Consider the following 20,246-nt stretch of genomic DNA (forward strand, 5'->3'; position numbering starts at 1 on the left):
ATTGATTTTCAGCTGATATAAAATAAAGCCAAACACAGAGGAGCAACCAAGACCTTTGTTTGGCTGTTTTGGCAAGAGACGAAACATTATTTTTCATTACTTGAAAGCAATTGTCTTCCAAGAATTTTGAATTTAAATGTTCGTATCACATCAAAAGAAATCATAATCAGTCTTAGTTTACTTTTATAATGACATCCTGTATTATTAGCTATGGTTATGTCGTTTTGTAGATATCTTATGTTTGAGATGTGTAGTTATGTTTGTGAGTAGTTGGGCATCAGTGTATGTGAATGAGGGTGTATGCGTGGAAATTAGAGGACAACTTCTGATATGGGTTCCTGGTTCTCCCACCTTTTTTTTTTTTTTTGAGACATGTTCTCTTTATTGTTTTTTCTATCCAGTGTGCTGGGCTGTTTGGCCCAGGATTCATCTTCCTGTACCTCCCATTTCCCGGTGGGAATGGTGAGACTACAGACACAGACCCCGTATTGAGCCTTTTTTGTAAAAGGGGTTCTGAGTTTCAAAGGGAGGTCTTTGTGTTTGTGCCGTCTCCCCAGCCCATCATTTCTACATATTTTTATTTGAAACTGGAAAGTTGGTGTCTCATGAAGGGAAAAGAGGAACATCTGATATGGAGAACTGGGAACAGCATGAGAATTTGAATTTCTAAATTAAAATCTCAAGTGAAATTTAGTTTCTCTGTGTAACAAACAGTAGATTAGAAGAAAAAAATACATATTCAATTAAAGTTTCTTCATGGCCTGACTCATATTTAATTAAATTACTTCCTACATGTTTTTCTCTCTATGTGAGCTATTTCTATATCAAGTCCATTCATCTCATACATTTTGAATTCGTAAATAATGTATATATTTGATATATTTTAGAGTTCAACAATGTTCATAAAAATATGTAGTTAATTTAAATGGGTGAATCATTAAGTTAATAAGACAGTTTAACAAGCCATGAAACAATTGAGTTTTATTATGCTTTAAAGCACCAATGAAAGTACATCCTGATATGTGACATAGAATGATGGACCAACCTGAGAACTTGGGAAATGGCATCAAGAGTTGAGATTGTGTACCTGAAGATCAGAGGGAGGCTGCTTTATTAGTTTGTTTGCTTCTTTGCTTTTTTCTTTTCTTTTTGTAGAATAGAATGACATAATAATTTTGTGCATTTATTCAGTTTCTACATCGGGAGAAAATATTCCTTTTATATGTGGTAAATGGTATACGTATTCATATTATCTCTTCATTTTCTGGCAGCAATTTCAAATATAATTCATTTTTTTTAGTATTGATAAACACATTATTCTAATTTTTAAAATTTTTAATAGGTTATTATTAAACTATTATTTTAATTTTTAATTAGCATGTAAAGTATTAAATCTACTGGCAACATTTCAAAACGTAGTTTTTGTGGTTGTTGTTGTTGACCTGACTTCCTTTATCCATACCTCCCTTTCCTACCTTGTTTCTTTCCACACATAGGAGCATCTTATTTCTTTATTTAGTCACAAGTGTTGTGTAAACCATTCCTCACCTTCTGTTTTTCACCTGGTATGGTCCTAAGTTGCTAGTCCTGAATACATGCACAAGAGAGTGACAATAAGTGGGCTCTAGCAAGTAAATAGGTTGTGTGCACGTGTGTGTTTGTGTGTGTGCATCTGTGTATTACTGTTTGTAGAAGAGTTCAGGAATTGAAATGGACTGGGGGAAATGTGAGAAGTGGGAGGGGGAATAGGGAAACTACAATATTGTAGATACAATAGTAGTGCATGATTCACAAATAAATATAAAGTGAATAAAATATTTAGTCTTCTAATGAATTGTTATCCAAAATTTAGCTCAGTGTTTGTCAGTTTCATATCATTACTTTTTAAGTTCATGAATACACTGAATTTTTCAATTTTAATATAGATTCTGGCAATAAGAAAAGTTTGTACTTGTTTGTGATGTAACATTGGATTAAAATGCTATTGAAAGTTACTTTAAGAAGACAAAATTGATAACATAAAAAGTAAAGTATATTGAAGACCCATTTCAATAAGTTGTTTTCTTGCTTTGGAAACAGTAAGTTTAATTTTGATCTTATTACACAAGATATTTCATATATATTATGTCCCATTTTTTATGTCTTCCTTTTATAGATATAATTCTGTGTTTAGCAAATACAGGCTTAACTTTTACCAATTCATTTTTTTTTATACCAAAACAATCACTACCCCTTCATGGACTTCATCCATTTTAAAGATATGTAAATAAGAACCTGAATAATATAACTAAGTATCAAGGTAGGAATGGTATTATAAATGCATATCAGGGTAGAATGTTAATAGCAATAACCATAGAGTAAAGTTCATCTTGTCTACAAAAGAGTCTAACGCAGGGAACAGAGCTGACAAATGACAGAATTATTGCCACAGCATGCTTGGTAGGGCTAGGGGTATCTTGACATTTTAGTGAACAACTATGCTTCCTGTTCACTGTATCTTACTAGAGACAGAACTTGTTTAAAGTCCATTGCAGGTTTTGCTTTGGAGGTTTATTGAGCTTACGTTTAATATCTTCATAAATGTTTCCAGGAAAAATTAAAAGTATAAATACTGTGAAACTTCTCAATACAGATGGCTATGCTCTACTTTTATTTAATGATTTTTAATTACTTAAGTTTGTTCTTAGAGAAGTTCACATATATATACAAGGCATACAGACCCTTTTTCCAAGTTCTCCTCCCACTTCCCTTCCACCACTGTTTATTATCTCATTCTCCCCACACTGTTATGTCTATGTTTAACTTTGTGACCAGCTGAGATCAACTAGGGTTATCTATGTGGCCGACCCTTGGTGTGAACTGTCTGAGCTTAGTGGTCTCAGAAGTAGGTGCAGTGTAAAGACAGTCTATTCTAATATCTAAGTTCTATCCATTGTCAATAGTTCAGTGAACTATAGAGTCACCACGTGAGCTTACCGGACTCATGACTGACTTGATAAGGCCAGTATCATTCGTACCTGTTCAGGTGACCACGCTTGTTTATGTATAACTATCATCTTTGTAATGAGTCTACTCCCTGCACTCTCTTCCTCCGTATTGCCTGAGCCTTTGAGGCATGTGTACATGCCTTCTTTAGATATAAGCATTTTATATGAACTCTAAACATTCCCTTTGCTCTTAAGGTAAGAACATTGGTATGGTGTGCAGTTTCCTATAGTTAAAAATTATTTCACTTCTACGTTAGACTGGCCACACTGCTATATTGCCATGCCTTCTTGACTAAGATGGGAAATTCATTCTTCTACTGTTTTGTATGAAGATATGAATCTCAAAGCATAAACACATATCCTTGAATACCTGTTGTTAAGTTTTCTCTAATGCTTTTTATTCTCAGGGCCCTCAAGGACCTCAGGGTCCAGTTGGATTCCCTGGACCAAAAGGCCCTCCTGTAAGTGTAACATTCTCTTTTGCTTTGTTAGATAACATTTCAGTGCTTGATAGTCATAGCTTACAATTTTAATACTTCAAAATGTAAATTTTGTAAGACACCCTTATAAAATAAGATTTTAATTAAAACATTAAAGAATTCATTTTTAGTGTTTTAAGATCATACATGCTTTTGGAACATAATTTAAATGTCTCTTGTTAAGCAACATATGAAATAAAAAATAGAAGAGTATAATTACTATTTCTCAATCACTTTTAAAATCAATGCATTTATAAACTAAAAATAATTGCTAAATAAGACATACAAGATATACAAGCGTTTTTCTTTAATGTTCCATAGTCAAATAAAATATTCCATGCTTCTTCAGAGATCTCTTCCTAAACCCCTCCCAACATTGACCACATAAAGATGTATTTATTCAGTTGTTGTCACTGCTTTCCTTTTATGATGTATTTGCTTTTGAATGTCTCATATGTAGCCCTGGGTGGCCTGAGGTCACGCCTCTAGTACAAAGGTCTTTCCACTTCTGCCTTCTGAGTGCTAGGATTAAAGACATGTACATTAAAGACATGCTTGGCTTCAGTAGATTCTTAGAATTCTTCATAAAATTTTCTCAGTTCAGTGCACTTTAAATGTTATCATTATTATTCTTCACAAAGTTACTGAAAATTCTTTGTTTTCAACCTTAAATACTTAAGGGGCTATCAGGTAGCCCCTTAAGTTGTTTTCTGTCTCTCTATCTGTCTGTCTGTCTGTGATTCTTAATGTTAGTTAAAATGAATTTATGCATCTGCTTGATGCAGAGGTTATCAATTATAATTCTGTCCCCAGCAGCAGCAGCACTTGGAACATTGGAACATCAAGATCTACTCTACTTAAATAAAAGAGGCCCTAGCCATGGTTTAACAGCCTTTTCACACTATCTGACCAAGGCTAATGTTTATAAACCATTGCTATAGTCTAGGCTAGACAGGTTCTTCTCAGAGTTTAACATTTGCATAAGTCATTCTGATAAATTACTCTTCTCGAAATACCAACATAAATGAAATGTCTGCTATGGACAACTTTTCTTAACCTTTTGTAATAATTTTAGGAGGTGCTTAGAATGTGTTGTTTATTATTATTTATTACAATTTATTTACTTTGTATCCTGGCTGTAGTCCCCTCCATCGTCTCCTCCTGGTTCCATCCTCTTTCTTCCCCCATATGTCTCTCCCTTAGTCTACTGATAAGGCAGGACCTCCTCACTTACTATCTGACCCTAGCCTATAAGGTCTCAGCAGGACTGTCTGGATCCTCTTTCTCTGTGGCTTAGTAAAGCCACCTCACCAGGGGTAGGTAATCAAAGAGCAAGCAACCAAGTTCATGCCAGAAACTACTCCTGTTCCTCTTACTAGGAAACCCTAATGGAGACTGATCTGTGCATGGGGTACATCTGAACAAAGGGTCTAGGTCCTCTCCATGCATCGTCCTTGGTTGATTTATCAGTTAGAATGTGTTTTAAAACTAAACGATTTTTCTTCTTATTTAAAATGCATCAAGAAATGATTTCATATGTCCTCAGAGTTGAAGATCAGCTCAAATAGCTGACATTAAAATTGCATGTTACTACTGCTTCTGTATAAAATCTTTACATGCATTTGTTTGAATGAATAATAATCTTTATGTAAAGTCTCACATTAAAGTTGAAACCATAGTTCTTAATTTGCACATTCATACTTTTGTGAACATTTTCAATAACGGTTTTGGTATCATGTATTTAGATAATATTCCCCCAAATAATCCAATAAAGCATTCAGTATTTTCATAAATTTTTATTCATTTGCATTGTAACAATCTGCCCTTGTAATATAAACTTGTTGTTAAATAAAGCCATTGGACTCATTTTTCTTTAGATCATTTTAGTCTTCTCTTCCATGTGTTTTTTAGTAAGCTTTGAATAATTGCTCGTGTATTAACGTTCTTTGTAATAAGCTATTAGACTTACAGTAATGGGCTACACTTGAGAAGTGTGTCCAGGTTGATTGGAGAGATGCCACTTTATGAAGAATTATTATATACTTTTTTTCTGACAAATATTAACTCTTGATATAAAAGTTTCTGCCATATTTTTGGCATTATTGTATAACCTTTGGCAAAATAAAATACTGACATACAGTATTGAAATTGAGAGATGGAACTAACTATAATTATTTCACTTTGAATTTTAAAATTAGGTAAAAAAAATACACATATTCGGCATTTGGAATGTTTTATTTGGAATCTGTAAATTTCAAACCAATTTTAGGCTTTTGTTTCTTTTTTTTGAGGTTTGTTTCTGTTTGTTTCTCTTTCCTTCTTTTTTTCCATCTTTCCTTCATTTCTTTCTTCCTTCTTTCCTTCCTTTCTTCTTTTTCCCTTCTTTTTTTCCTTCCTTTTTTTTCTCACTCCCTCCTTCTCTTCCTTTCTCCTCCTTTGTCTCTCTCTTTCTGGATATTGTCTCAACATTCAAATGAAGGCTCTGCTAGGCTCCTGGCTTCCCTTTGTCTTTGTCTCAAAATATTGGAATTCTAGGCTGAGAATCAACGCAACACAACTGTCTAATATCAATATTACCACGTTTTTGTACCATATAGTTACCTAATTTAAGAACAAAGATTAAAATTTGTAACATGACTATCATGAGGGAAATTCTATTTTCGTTGAATCCAAACTCAGTGTCAATTAGAAGGGAGGAAAGATCTTTAAGCAATTACTTGTGTTATCACAGAGTCCCTTGATGAATATGCAAATCTTCATGTAGATGAGTTTGTTCATTCATTCCTCTTCCAAATATATTGAAGTAGCAGCCACTTTTGATGAACAAAATATTATTTTAAAATCAGTGTCATGAGTCTGCTGGGAAATTAGTTAGCTTTATTTTGTTAATTAGGAGTGTAGAGTAAAACTCTACACTAATTTCGTATTAATTACAAAAATTTGAAATTTATACTGGATTCAAGGAAAAGCCTGATGATATTGCTCTTTGTCCCATTAACTGTACTCCTCAGAAGCTCTAGGAACTCTATTAAAAGTCACTATGACTCCAAGATAGCATTGTTTAGATTTAAGATCACTATTTCGAAGGATGATCATTTTGCTAATTTAGGTATAATTTTTACCATTAAGGAGCAAACTACTTACTGCTTACACTCGGGTGTGTTGAGAAACCTGTAGGTCTCACAATGATCACTATGCGCATATTTGATGACATTTTAATGTCCTGGGGGAAGAAGCCAGGGATATGTATTAAATCCTTCAACTAAAATCCTTTTAGTCTGGTTTCAGATTTATAACACATTTACCCTATCTGTGTTAAAACAGTAGCAGTAGATGAAGTGTTTTAGTTTTTTTGTTTGTTTTGCAAATCTGAATCTATGTCAATTTATTAGCAATTAACTATGTGTTTCTGTGTTTCTCTAAGCTATGGGCAAAGCTGCATACTTTAGTTCTATATACCTAATGGCTAATGAAGAGATAACTAATTGTGGGAACTAGAAAAGATCATCCTGAGTGAGGTAACCGAGAAACAGAAAAGACACATATGATATATACTCACTTATAAGTGGATATTACCCATATAATATAGGATAAACATACTAATATCTATAATCCTAAAGAAGTTAAACAACAAAGAGGGCCGTAGGGAAGATGCTTAATCCTCATTGAGAAGGGCAAAAAGGATAGACATTGGAAGTAAGAGAAAACAAGGAACAGAACAGGAGCTTTCCACAGAGGACCCTTAAAGACTCTATCCACCAGGGTATCAAAGGAGATACTGAGCCTCACAGCCAAACTTTGGGCAGAGTGCAGGAAACCTTACAGAAGAGAGAGATAGTAAGACCTGGAGGGGAAAGAAACTCCACAAGGAGAGCAACAAAACCAAATTACCAGGGCCCAGGGGATCCTGCAGAGACCAATACTCCAACCAAGGACCATGCATGGAGAGGACCTAGACCCCCTGTTCACAGGAAGCCCATAGGCTGCTCAGTTTCCAAGTGGGTTCCCTAGTAAGGGGCAGTGGCTGTCTCTGACATAAACTCAGTGGCTGGCTCTTTGATCACCTCTTCCTGGGAGGTGTAGCCTTACCAGGCCACAGAGAAATATGATGCAGCCAGCCTTGATGAGACATGATAGGCTAGGGTTGGATAGAAGGGGATGAGATCCTCCCCTATAAGGGGACTAAGGAAAGAGTAAAGGGGGAGGAAAGGGAGGTTGGGCGGTAATGGGAGGAAATGAGAAAGGGGGCTGCAGAGGGGATACAAAGTAAATAAACGGTAATAAATAAATATATAAATTAAATTTATAAAATTAATAATAAATAAGTTATTTTATAGCTTATAAGTTATTTTATAACTAACTCCCCATTTTTGCCTCATGGAGGGGTCGACAGTGGTATCACCATGCTCATCTCAGACAGCAATAAAAACACTCAGCAAGCCTTCATCACAGGAACTAACTAAAGCTGGTAATTCACACAGCATCTTTTGCATTGAAATGGAAGACAGATGTGATGTGCATTGAACGTATGACAGGAGTCTACGGAGCGCATTGGAAAGACTCTAACTAGCAGTGTTTTCAAAGCAAAGACTCATGACCAAACCTTTGGCAGAGTACAGGGAATCATAAGAAAGAAGGGGAGTTAGTCTGATGAGGAAAGGATAGGAGCTCCACAAGGACCAAAGATATCTGGGCACAGGGTCTTTTCTGAGACTGACATGCAACCAAGGACCATGTATGAATGTAACCTAGAACCTCTGCTCAGATGTAGCCTGTGGTAGCTCAGTAACCAATTGGTTTCCCATAGTGAGAGGAACAAGGACTATTTCTAACAGGAACTCAATGACTGGCTCTTTGGCCTCCCCACCCCCCAAGGGAGGAGCAGTCCTGTTAGGCCACAGAGGAGAGCTTTGCAGCCAGTCCTGAAGATACCTGATAAAACAGGATCAGATGAATGGGGAGGAGGTCCCCCCTATCAGTGGACTTGGCAAGGGGCACGGTGGAGATGAGGGAGGGTGGGAAGGACTGGGAGGGAATGAGGGATCGGGACACGGCTGGGGTACAGAGTTAATAAAATGTAACTGATAAGAAAAAAATAAAATACAAAAAAAAAAAAAAAAGAAGAAATGGAAGGGATCAGGTTCCAGAAATTGTTTGGGACACTGATACGAACACCCCTGAAGCAAGCCAACCACACTACTAGTCTCATCAAAATCGAAGAAAAACACCTATGAAACTATATTTTGAGTCAAAGCTTTTGTTCAAACTGGCTCTTTAACAGCATATATAATATATTACATTAGCATATATAGAAATAGAACTTTGAAGAGAGCATTATCTAAGTAATTAACAGTAACAAGGGATGGTTTGTCAGTCATTAAATATACCTTGATTAAAATGGCTGTCTATTTGCATTTTTTTCACAATAGATAGAATGATTTTATACACCTATTAAATATGTTTTGAAAAATGAGCAGATGCTTGAATGGCTTTTGAGGGTTATAGTCTATAAGATTGTTGAAAGCAGCAGTCAATCTCTGTTAAGTATTTAGAACGTAGGATCCTTACATAGTTATGCTTTTTAAAAACTTTTATTGACTCTGCAAAATTGCATTTTCTAAGTACTTCGTTAATTGATTCATTTTTTTTTCTTCAGACATGTCAAACAGCCCCTTTTGCAAAAAGCAGGAATGTAGTAAAAATTTCCCTTGTTTTCATAAGTATTTTGCATCTTAGAGGATATGTCAGAAAATTTAGAGAAACGATTCCTGACGACTTCTAGAAATGAACATTGCTGTTTTTCCTTTACTTGAAGCAGCTTGACAGGCAAAATGGCAATGGTTTTACAAGCTGGCATTTCTTTCCCGTTTTGTCAGAAATCTGATGGCCACTAGAGGACACTAGTTTTCTCTTTTATCTACATTTCATTTGCTTTGAATTCAATTGTGAACGGATCGCTAAAATAGCAAAGAGATAATGCACGTTTTATTTCCAAGCACTGGATAACTAATGTTTCTGGCTAAAGTAAAATTACAAACATATGCATATATGTTTTAAAATGCAGGTGCATATGAATAAATTCATCGAAATGCAAGGTGACCTGAATATAGTTCTACCTAGTTCCCATTGTCTCTGTTTCTTATAAGGAGGCAATTCACAAATAAGTTCATATAAAATCAACTGAATAGCACCTTGTATTAAAAAAAAAAAACTATCCAAATGCAATTTTCTATAAAATGCAAGATGGTGATCTAACTTGTTACCTTGGGCTGCAACATCGCGTGAGAAGTATTTATGAGACTTGAATATTTAATGTTTGTTTTTTCAGGGTCCTGCTGGGAAGGATGGACTGCCAGGACACCCTGGACAGCGTGGAGAAACTGTTAGTGACTATTATTATCATTATTGTTGCTGTTTTGAATTTAATTTTTTTTTTATCTCTCAGTAAACACAACTTCACAAAGGCCTGTATTATTATTAACAATTAACTTACCAGTTGAAAACTGGTGGACTGAATAGCTTTCTTTCTTTTCTGTTCTCTCTCTTGCTGTATTGATATGATTAATTTTATTTGAATTTAATAATGTAATATCCCACTCAATTTTATTGTAAACTACTTATCTCCACTGTAATTAGCTCTTTTATCTTCTTTCTGTTTTTACTTTCTTTTTTTTCTTTTATTGGAAATAGATTTTTTCCTTACACAATGTATCCTGATTATAGTTAAGCCATCCTCTATTCCTTGTACTTCCTTCCTACCTCCTCTCCCCTCCAGATCAACTCCCTTTCTGTTTCTCATTAAAAAAAGAATAGGCATCTAAGAGATAACAATCAAACAAAGCCTCACATGGAGGCTGGACAAGACAACTCAACAGAAAGAAAAGAGCCCCAAGAGCAGGCACAAGAATCAGAGACCCACTGGTTTATTTACTCAGGAGTCCTATTATAACATGTATGCAGAGGACTGGCACAGACCTGTACAGACACTGTGCTTGCTGCTTCAGTCTCTGTGAGCTCATATGTATCTGGCTTAGTTGATTCATAGGGTCTTGGTTTCCTGGTGTTTCATGGAGACCTCCCATTTAGACTTTTTACATAATGTCTGTTCCTCCATCTGTTCCTATGGATATAACCTAGAACTTCTGCTCGGATGTGGCCTGTGGTAGCTCAGTAACCAAGTAGTTTTCCAAAGTAAGGGGGACACGGACTATTTCTAACAGGATCTCAAGGGCAGGCTGTTTTGACACCTCCCCCCAGGGGAGGAGCAGTCTGTTAGGCCACAGAGGAGGACTTTGCAGCCAGCCCTGAAGATACCTGATAAAACAGGGACAGATGAAAGGGGAGGAGGTCTTCCCCTATCAGGGGACTTGGAAAGGGGCAGGGAGGAGACCAGGGAGGGAGTGTGGGGTTGGGGAGGGAATGAGGGAGCGGGATACAGCTGGGACACGGAGTTAACAAAATGTAACTAAAAAGAAAAAAAAATAAAATAAAAAAAAAAATGTATAAGTAGAAAAAAAAAAATAAAAATAAAGTTTCAACCTTTCTCAGCTACAAAAAAAAAAAAAAAAAAGAAAAATGTTTTAGCAAACACATAAGTAGACTCAAGTTTTGACCTTATCAAGTTCACTTGAAAAACCAGGATGCTTGTTATTATGATTATTGTTGCTACCAGCATTCTATGAATGAGCTAATCAAGATGATCTCATATGTGATATACTGCTACAAGATAGCCATTCGTACCCATCCTCTAACGTCTGTTTATAGATCCATCCACCCATTCCCCTCAGTGCTCATTGATCTAAGGAAAATATACTATCATAAGCCACATACATAAAGGAATATGCTTCTACCAGACTTACAGGATGAGATATTTTCTGAAATGAGAATTGTAAGGAAATAATAGACTTCAAAATATGCCTCATGTCTAATAGGAAATTGTAAGTAGAGAATTGTATTTGATTTGTAAAACCTGTGGGGAATACAACTGTAAGCTAATTAAATGGCTCTCCTTATGTTAGAATTCATGGGCTGAGGGAAAATAATGGTCCCTTGGTGGACTGATATGTTTGCTTAATTGCTTATGTTGGTACTCTTAAACTCCATGAATGCCTAACTGAGTGGGTTGTTATTCTAATCGGAAATCTTCATCGTTGAACATGGTTCCATGGAATCAATTACTGAATATAACAGTTAGTTTTATTTACTTTTCTCAAGGAAACTTGGAAGCAGAATACCTTTAACTGTTTTGTAGAAAACCACATTACTGAATTCTTCTAGCATCAGTACATATTTAGAACTGTATGTCATTACATTGTAACAAATGATGAACTGTTACTAGTTTTCTGCAGCTCCATCATGAGCAGTCTAATTCTGTCTTGCTTCCCACATTAAAACTAGTGCCTTAAAACATCTTAGTCTTACCTGAAACATTCTGAATTTTCCAAAAGCAAATCAAGAAATACATACTGGGTCCAAAGAATAAAATTTACTCTTGGAAATGATATCTAAATGATCTCTAAAAATAATACTCACTCAAATTTCCAAAGACGTTCTTACTCAAATCTTCCAGCCAACAGTTAAACCATAGTCATGGACCTCCTTAGAACAACTCCAGAATACTTCTAAAGTGTCTTTTGAAGAATCAATTACTAGAGAGTTAATAATTAATCCCACTCATTTTTAAAATAAAACTCCACCCATTTCTGAATTTAGTCAAAATTGGAAGTGTGAGTATGATGAAAATATATTGTATGAAATTCTCATAAGAATTAATTTAAGAAGTATTTACTTCTTTAAAAGAAACCATAAACTATAAAGCATTAAAATGTAAAAAAATGAAAAAAAAACATTTTTAGGAAGTTTATATCCAGAAGTTTCTCACAGACAGACATAATTAATTTTGGAAAATTGTATCATGATTTTCATTTTTAAGAGACCACTGAATAGCCCTAGAGCTAGGAATTAAATGTTTTATTTTTCAACTTATTTTGTTTCCAGGAATTCAAAGTTATCCCATAGAAAAGTCAGAATCTAGACTGGTTATTCTTCATTGTGTCTGTTTTTCTTATTTCAAATAGAAATTTATTATTATTATTTATTTGTAGTTCATCTCTAGTCATAATCCTTCAAAATACATTTTCATGTCTCTTATGTTGAAGCCTCCCTTTTTTTGGTGGTGGTGTTGCCCTATAAAAACTACAAATAGTTTTTTATATCTTAAACACACACACACACACACACACACACACACAAAAAAAAAAAAAAAACATAGATTTATGTGAGGGAGGCCGTGAAATACAGTATTGACCATAAAACGAAGTTAGTTCATTTTATGTTTTATTGGGAATTACAACAGATTTTCTAATTACTCATTAATGAATGAAATTGATTTCCATTCTCAAAAATTTTGGAAAATATTAATTTAATGTAAAATATTCAAAAATTAAAACATACGCAGTCTTATAGTGCAGCAATATGAACTAAGAAAATTCCACTCGGAACTGTAATAATTTTGCTAACTTTATTTACATGAACTTGATGTCAAATCCATTGATATTTGCACATGCTCTGAATATTTTATATAGGCAGGTATATGGACAATACTATCATCCAGTTCTCTCTAAAGTCATTGTTTATACTTTTGAGCTAACAATCATGTGGCTATTTGTAAGTAAGTTTTCAAATTTTCACTTTTTCCTCAATGGAGCATTGACTTTAATCAATTCATTTTAATCAGTTGTTACTCTGTCCATTTTGTGGACCTATTATGTTCATGCAGTTACTGAGACATGCCTTTTAAATATGTTTTTTTTTAAAGTTCAGAAATGCATTTTCTCCTTCAAATATAACTTAATTGTTCAAAAGTTTGAAGGAGGTGATTCCTTCAAAGGAATGGGTAAATTTAAAAAGCAGCATAGGCTGTTTAAGAGAGAGAAAGGCAAGATCAACGTATTTCAAACCTAGGACCATTTCCAAAGAAAGGCCATACTGAAATAGCTACCTAACCTGATACCGTGTAGAAATTTTTCATTGATATGGGTTAACATATGTATAGATACAGTCCAGCTGATTAGATTAGGTGACTGTAGATGGTGATTCTGAGTAATCTGGACAAGTGAGTGAACCTAAAGTTGTCAAGGAAAGAACTGGATATAGGTTAGATGGCTCCTAGGGCAGTCAAGAGAAGAAGATCATATGTTAAATACTTTTTCACATGGTTCAGCTGGCTGCATGTGGAGACTAAAAGAATCCTGGGAACTGAAGGCGCTTTTGTAATAAAATTAGTATCTAAAGCATCCATGTACCATACAGGAGGAAAATTGCTAGAGAACCACAACCAGTGATCTATTTCATGCAGAGACTGAAATGGCAGCAGACATTATTGGCAATATCTAGTTTAGACCTAATGATTAAAGCCAGGATTCTGCACATATCAACAATTTATAAATAGTACGGCAGATGTGAGGGCTTACCAGTACAGCATATATAATTGCAGTAATAGAAGTTTTGACATAATCCAGGAAGTATTATGTATATGTTCCTACATGTATACATTTAAATACTTATACTATATGCATGGATATAAACTGATTGATGTGAGCACTGAATCAGGTTTTGGGAATATATTCTGGAATCTAGATTTCCTCAGGTACATGGAGATGTGTATTTACATGTGAATGTACAAAAGCATATAGTCTTATCATAGATTTTCAAACTCACTAGTTGCTTCAAAGTTTAAATTATATGATACTAAATAAATTATCTGATATTTTTTCCAAAATAACTTCATTTTAATATTGAAGAGTGTAGCAGAAGTTGAAGTCTTATAGTTTTAAGTCAAATTTTAAAAAGGAGAAATGTACTTCCTTTCTCTGTAATATGAATAAATTTCCTGCAATAATAAATATTCAGATTTACTTACCTATAATTTTATTATAAATAATTAAATCATAATCTTCCTTAAGTCGTCATCCAAACAAGAGTGACCTCTTTCATTTGTTCTATTTGTTTTCTGCTTTGTTTTTTCATACTGTTTCCCTAGTTTACTTATTAAAAATACCAAAAACACTACTTGCTTTTATTTTTCCTTCAGTTTTTTTATCTGTTGTTTTTTTTCAACTTAAAATGTAAATTAAGTGGTTTGAGAAAGGAATATGTCAGAATAAAAGTACATGGAAAAGTTAATTCATGTACCTGGAGAAAGACAGATACCAGAATATATTGTCAAAACCTGATTTTTATTTATCATGTTATTCAATTAGTTTGCAGAATTCTAATTTTTTTTCTTTATTCTGCCTATAGCGTTTTATATATTTTAATTTGCTTTTAAGGGATTTCAAGGCAAAACAGGTCCCCCTGGGCCAGGAGGTGTGGTTGGACCACAGGTATGTATTGGTGTCTTTATTCTTCTAGCAAATTTCATGTTTTTGTTCATGTTTTCTTTTTTTCTAAGCTGTCTTAAATTCGTTCATTTTAAACAAAGTAATTATTATTTTTTTTTTAGTTTTTTTTCCTTTTTACTTATTTTTTATTTATTAAAATTTATTCACTTTGTATCCCAGCTGTAGCCCCATCCCTAGTCCCCTCCAAATTCCACCATTCTTTCCTCTTCTCCTCTCAGGCCCCTCCCCAAGTCCACTGATAGGGGAGGTCCTACTTCCCTTCTATCTGACCCTAGCCTATCAGGTATCATCAGGACTGGCTGCATTGTCTTCCTCTGTGGCCTAGTAAAGCTGCCCCCTTCCCTTAGGGTAAGGTGATCAAAGAGACAGCCCCTGAATGACAGAAAAACACTCAAAGAAGTGCTCAAAATCCTTGCTCATCATGGAAATGGAAATCTAAAAGATCCTGATATTTCACCTTCCACCCATCAGAATAGCTAAGATCAAAAACTCAAGTGACAACACATGCTGGAGAGGATGTGGAGAAAAGGGAACCCTCCTCCATTGCTGGTGGGAATGTAAACTTTTTATTGTTTGGTTTAAAACAAAAGTCCAGTGACATCCAGACTGGCCTTGAACTCCTTATGTAGCTCAGAGTAACTTTGTGGAAAAAATGTTTCCACATTATTAATAGGCTAAAGAGTTTCAGTAACTACAGACAAGGAAACTTAAACCTGGAAACATATGCAAAAAGTGGGACACATGTGTTCTTTACCCTCTTCCAGAACAAAGAAATGTTGTATTTTAGATATTTGTATATTTAGACACAGGGGATGGGATTCCTCCTTCAACTGCAGTAAAAATGTGTTCCAACTTCTGTCTCACCTGCTAGAATTGTTCTCAGTATCTTTTTTAACTTAAACTGTTCATTTTTCTGTGGCAACAGAGGGCCACTGGTCACCATTCCCTCTATACACTGAACACTATCATACCCCAGCTTTACAGGACCCATAGATGACTGACATTTCCCCTCAGCCCTTTCTGTAACTTAAGGCAGCTGGCTTTTTAGTACAGGTTTAAGTACAAACCCATGGGCTGTATTCTAGGATCCCTTACCCTCACACCTTAGGCTTGGTCAAATGAATATGAATTAACTATCCGTAGGTAGGTGCCCAAGTCAGGGAAAATGCTACAAAACAGCTTCATTTGTTTGAGGTGCCAGGGACTTTCATTTACTTTCAAGCAGTGAGTTTTTGCTTGAGTACCCACCAGAGTGGCATCAGAGCATCTATATGTAAAGCTGATTCCACATCTTACATAAAAAGAGGAATAAGATGAAACTGTCATCAGTAACACAGAGTTTAAAAGAGTGGTTGGGCTGGACTCCCTCTGAAGTGAAAAGGAATTATCCTTGCATACTTCAACAGTCAACTTTTTAAAAACTTGCCAAATACACTCCTTTCATTAACTTCTAGGAAATATGTTTTTTGAGCATCATAAAAATGAAGAGTAATCTCATGAAGGAGAATAATCTTTACTTTCTATTTATTTGACCAAAATGAAAGAACACCCATAATGAGGCTTTGCTTGTCTGATTTAGGGACCGACTGGTGAAACTGGTCCAATAGGTGAACGTGGGCATCCTGGCCCTCCTGGTCCTCCTGGCGAGCAAGGACTTCCTGGTGCTGCAGGAAAAGAAGGTGCAAAGGTACAACAAGCCCTTGGACGTTCACTTACTGAAAGCTTCTATGTACTCCTCATCACCAACCATTGGTGTTCTATGCTTTTCCATACTACACAATGTCAGAACAATATTCTACGGAGATATTTAGTGTGAAGTGATTATTATTTCAACAGATTACTAAATAAAGACAAAAGAATCATTTAATTCACCATAACACCACCAGTTTGTGTATACCCATAGTGTGGCTATCACGTATGCACGACACTCCTAAAGACAGACTATTAATTAAATGATATTCAAGTTCTACATATATATTTCCTTTCTCGCTGTTCTGTTCTTAGAAAATTGTGTAGGAATTAACACTTTGCTGATGCCATGTGTCATGTCTCTCAGGGTGACCCAGGCCCTCAAGGTATCTCAGGGAAAGATGGACCAGCAGGAATACGTGGTTTCCCAGGTGAAAGAGGCCTTCCTGGAGCCCAGGTACACACAACATATATGTCAAGCATGGGTGAAAGTTTTTCTCAGAAGGCTCTTTGTCTCTTTCTTTCTTTTTTTCTTTATCTTAGTTTGGTTCTTCTTATGCAGGGGGTCTGTTTGAGACAGGGTAGCCCTGGCTGTAAATATATGTATATGTCATATATCATACATATGATATATATCTTATATATGTATATATATATATAATTTATGCATTTAATTCCTTTTTATTTACTCTTTCATTTATTTTACATTCCAAGGATGCCCCCTCCCTCCTCTCCTCTTAGTTCCCCTTCCCCTTCCCTCTCCTTTTACCTGCACGTGTTTGTTTCAGAAAATTCTTTATATTATCTCCATTATGTCAATCATGCATTGCCTATTTATAGTCAGTTTATAAGGATTCCATTGCTTTGTTGTTGTTTTTTTCCACTTTTCAGGGTGCACCTGGACTGAAAGGAGGAGAAGGACCCCAGGGACCACAGGGTCCAGTTGTAAGTATGATGATAACAGATAGCCGTGCTATCCATAGCTGCAAATTACTGCTCTTCTGCCATTACCCTCATGCTGTGATCCCATGGTGTGTGGGAGAGAAGATAAACATGTGTCAATCAAAGCACTCAGTGCCTGCTTCTTGCTAATTGCAGTCACTAATGAGTGCAGAAGCAGAAGTGTTTAGGAGGTTGGGAAGATTTGCTCTGGCAGGAGATAAGGAACTGTCTTATCGCTTACTGTTTTCAGTGAAATAAATCAGAATTATAAGCAAAAGAAAGTCATCAACAGAAAAAAAAAAAAACCCTGGAGAGGTTATGGTTTAAATATGTTTTCTTATTCAGTCTTTCACTTAATAATCATAAAATAAGCTTCAATTTCAATACACCGTATTCTTCTGATTTAAGTCCTTGATAAGACTTGAATTTTTCCGTGATATAAAAATATCAAATAGAAATGAAAACTAATGTCATTTTGCGTGCTATTAGTGACTTTCACAGAACTATGTAGCATTATGAAATAACGAGCAAGTATCAGTGTAGCCTTACTTTTATTCCTGAAGACATGTGAGAACTCTGCAGAATAAGAGAGACTATAGCTCTTGAGGTTTATATGCCGCCTTTGTTCTCAGCAATGCCCTGCAGTATGAAGTATAGGAAGTACACCACTCACAATGCCATAGTTAGAAACCTTTTCCCATTTGATCTTCTTTCCCCTACTTGCATAAGCAGACATTTTGTTACATCTCTCTTTAACTTCCACCCAGTGAAATTTGCATCTGTGTTAATCACCTTCAGAATTATTTCCCTTATACCTTCTTCTCCATTTCTTCTACTATTTCCTTTGTTTAGTCATTCTCTTCCTAACAATGTTTTAACTCTTCTTTTTCATTCAGCTACCCATCCTTTAGCATTTCTTTTTTCCATTGGTAGCAGAATATGGATTTAATATGCTTCCTTATGTATGACATCATCTTATAGAATCATTCTTGTGGATCCACACTGCCTTCAAAATCAACTCATGATCATGGCTGACAAATCACCTTCATAATGTGGTCCTAATAAAAATGATCTTCCCACATCATTATTCTTATTGCCCTTTAATTCTCTGCTATGTGATGCCATGGCACCCTCATGTTATTCAAATCCCTGTGGTCTTTGAGAGCATTATACAATTGTAATTTACCAACCTGTAACTCAGTTCCAAGGGATTCACCACCCTTTTGTGGCTTTTGAAGTCATTGCTGAATCCACATGCACAAACCCACAGCACACACACAAAATCTGTTGCTTTTTAAAAAAATGAAAACCCCAACCATTCTATTTTACCATTAAAGACTCAGGAGCCAAATGCTGGATGAAACCCTGCTAGCTCAGAGAGGCTGAGAAAACACCCAGCTGATCTTCCTTCTCAGCTCAGGTCTGGAGGGGAAAAAAAAATTAAAAGGATCACTAGCTCAACTGACAACCCAGGAGGAAAGGCCAAGGGCTTGCTAGCTCAAACCCAGGAAAGCCAGGGAGCTGAGGAGCTGAAGCCAAAGCTAAAGCCAGAGCTTAAGCTAAAAGCCCTTTCTGCTTCTCCATGCTCTCTTAAAAGCCCCTCAACTCAAAGTCCCTCCTACTCTTTAATCCCTGCCACCTGGTTTCTTGCTCTGCCTCCTGAACTAGATTTAACTTTATTAAATCCTGTGTACAGAAATCATTTGGATTAAAGGGTTGTGCTAGGGCTGGGTGAACCCACATCATAATCACTTGCTTGCAATAAACAGAAAGTTCTTGGATTAAAGGTGTTTTATAGGACTCAATCACACCAACCAACCAACCAAACAAACAAACAAAAAAAACAGTGTTTTACAGTTCACAATTTTGGAGATCACAATGGGATCAAATATCCTGCAACAAAAACACACACAAATTTAAAGATAAAATCTTTTTTTAAAAATAGCACTTAAAAAATACAGCATGAATATTGGCAAAAGCTTCCCTCTGTTTTTAATGAATTTAATAATTATGTATATTTTATTTACTGACTCGTAGGGATTGTTGTTTTTCTTAGAGTGGTAGAACGCCCTCTAAATAGAGAAAGCATATGGGAGGAAGGAAACAAGAGGTTCCTAAAGTGTGTTTCTAATACTCTAAAGCTTGCAATGCACATCGTTATTCCATCACTATTAATTTCTCTTTTATTGAATAAAAACTTCAATATTTAGGTTATATTTTTTTCCTTTGTGAATTATTTCTTTTTGCCATTTCTTCAATAGTTTACATGTTTCTTGACATAATTCTATTTTTCTTCTTGCTTTTCACTTCTCTATTCCTGAGAGAATTGTTTCTACTGTATTTTCCTTATTTTTCAGATGAGATAACGGAGATTTTAAAATAATGGCACTGATAACCATTGATCATATGTTCCACTTCACAAGAACAAAGCTGATACACACAAAGAGGATTGATCTGTATAAGGAAATAGTGGTCATGACCAGTGACAAAATGGTGCAACATAGTAAAAACAAACAAACAAACAAACAAACAAACAAAAAAACAACTGAAGTTTTAATGCTATAATTTCTAGTAACATTTAATATTTCATCTGAACTTACATTTTATGTGATTTAAAGTATTTTGTTAGGAGTGTGACTATGATTTCATAGTATTATAATGAAGGTCACCTTACCTTTAAAAGATGCAAATACAGTTTTACACACACACACACACACACACACACACACACACACACACACACACAC

The 20,246-nt window shown here is 35.3% G+C and overlaps 1 protein-coding gene across 1 annotated transcript in view; it reads left to right on the top strand.

Moving 5' to 3' along the window:
• Positions 1-20,246, top strand: part of Col11a1 (collagen type XI alpha 1 chain) — a 209,152-nt gene that overhangs the window by 116,617 nt on the left and 72,289 nt on the right. The window contains exons 36-41 of the mRNA XM_055628241.1: positions 3,395-3,448; positions 9,795-9,848; positions 14,797-14,850; positions 16,448-16,555; positions 16,925-17,014; positions 17,449-17,502. Coding sequence (XP_055484216.1) covers positions 3,395-3,448; positions 9,795-9,848; positions 14,797-14,850; positions 16,448-16,555; positions 16,925-17,014; positions 17,449-17,502 — 414 coding nt within the window. The remainder of the gene's footprint in view (positions 1-3,394; positions 3,449-9,794; positions 9,849-14,796; positions 14,851-16,447; positions 16,556-16,924; positions 17,015-17,448; positions 17,503-20,246) is intronic.

The sequence above is a fragment of the Psammomys obesus genome, unplaced genomic scaffold, assembly GCF_907164565.1.
Source record: "Psammomys obesus unplaced genomic scaffold, mPsaObe1.curated_primary_1811, whole genome shotgun sequence".
Lineage (NCBI taxonomy): Eukaryota > Metazoa > Chordata > Mammalia > Rodentia > Muridae > Psammomys > Psammomys obesus.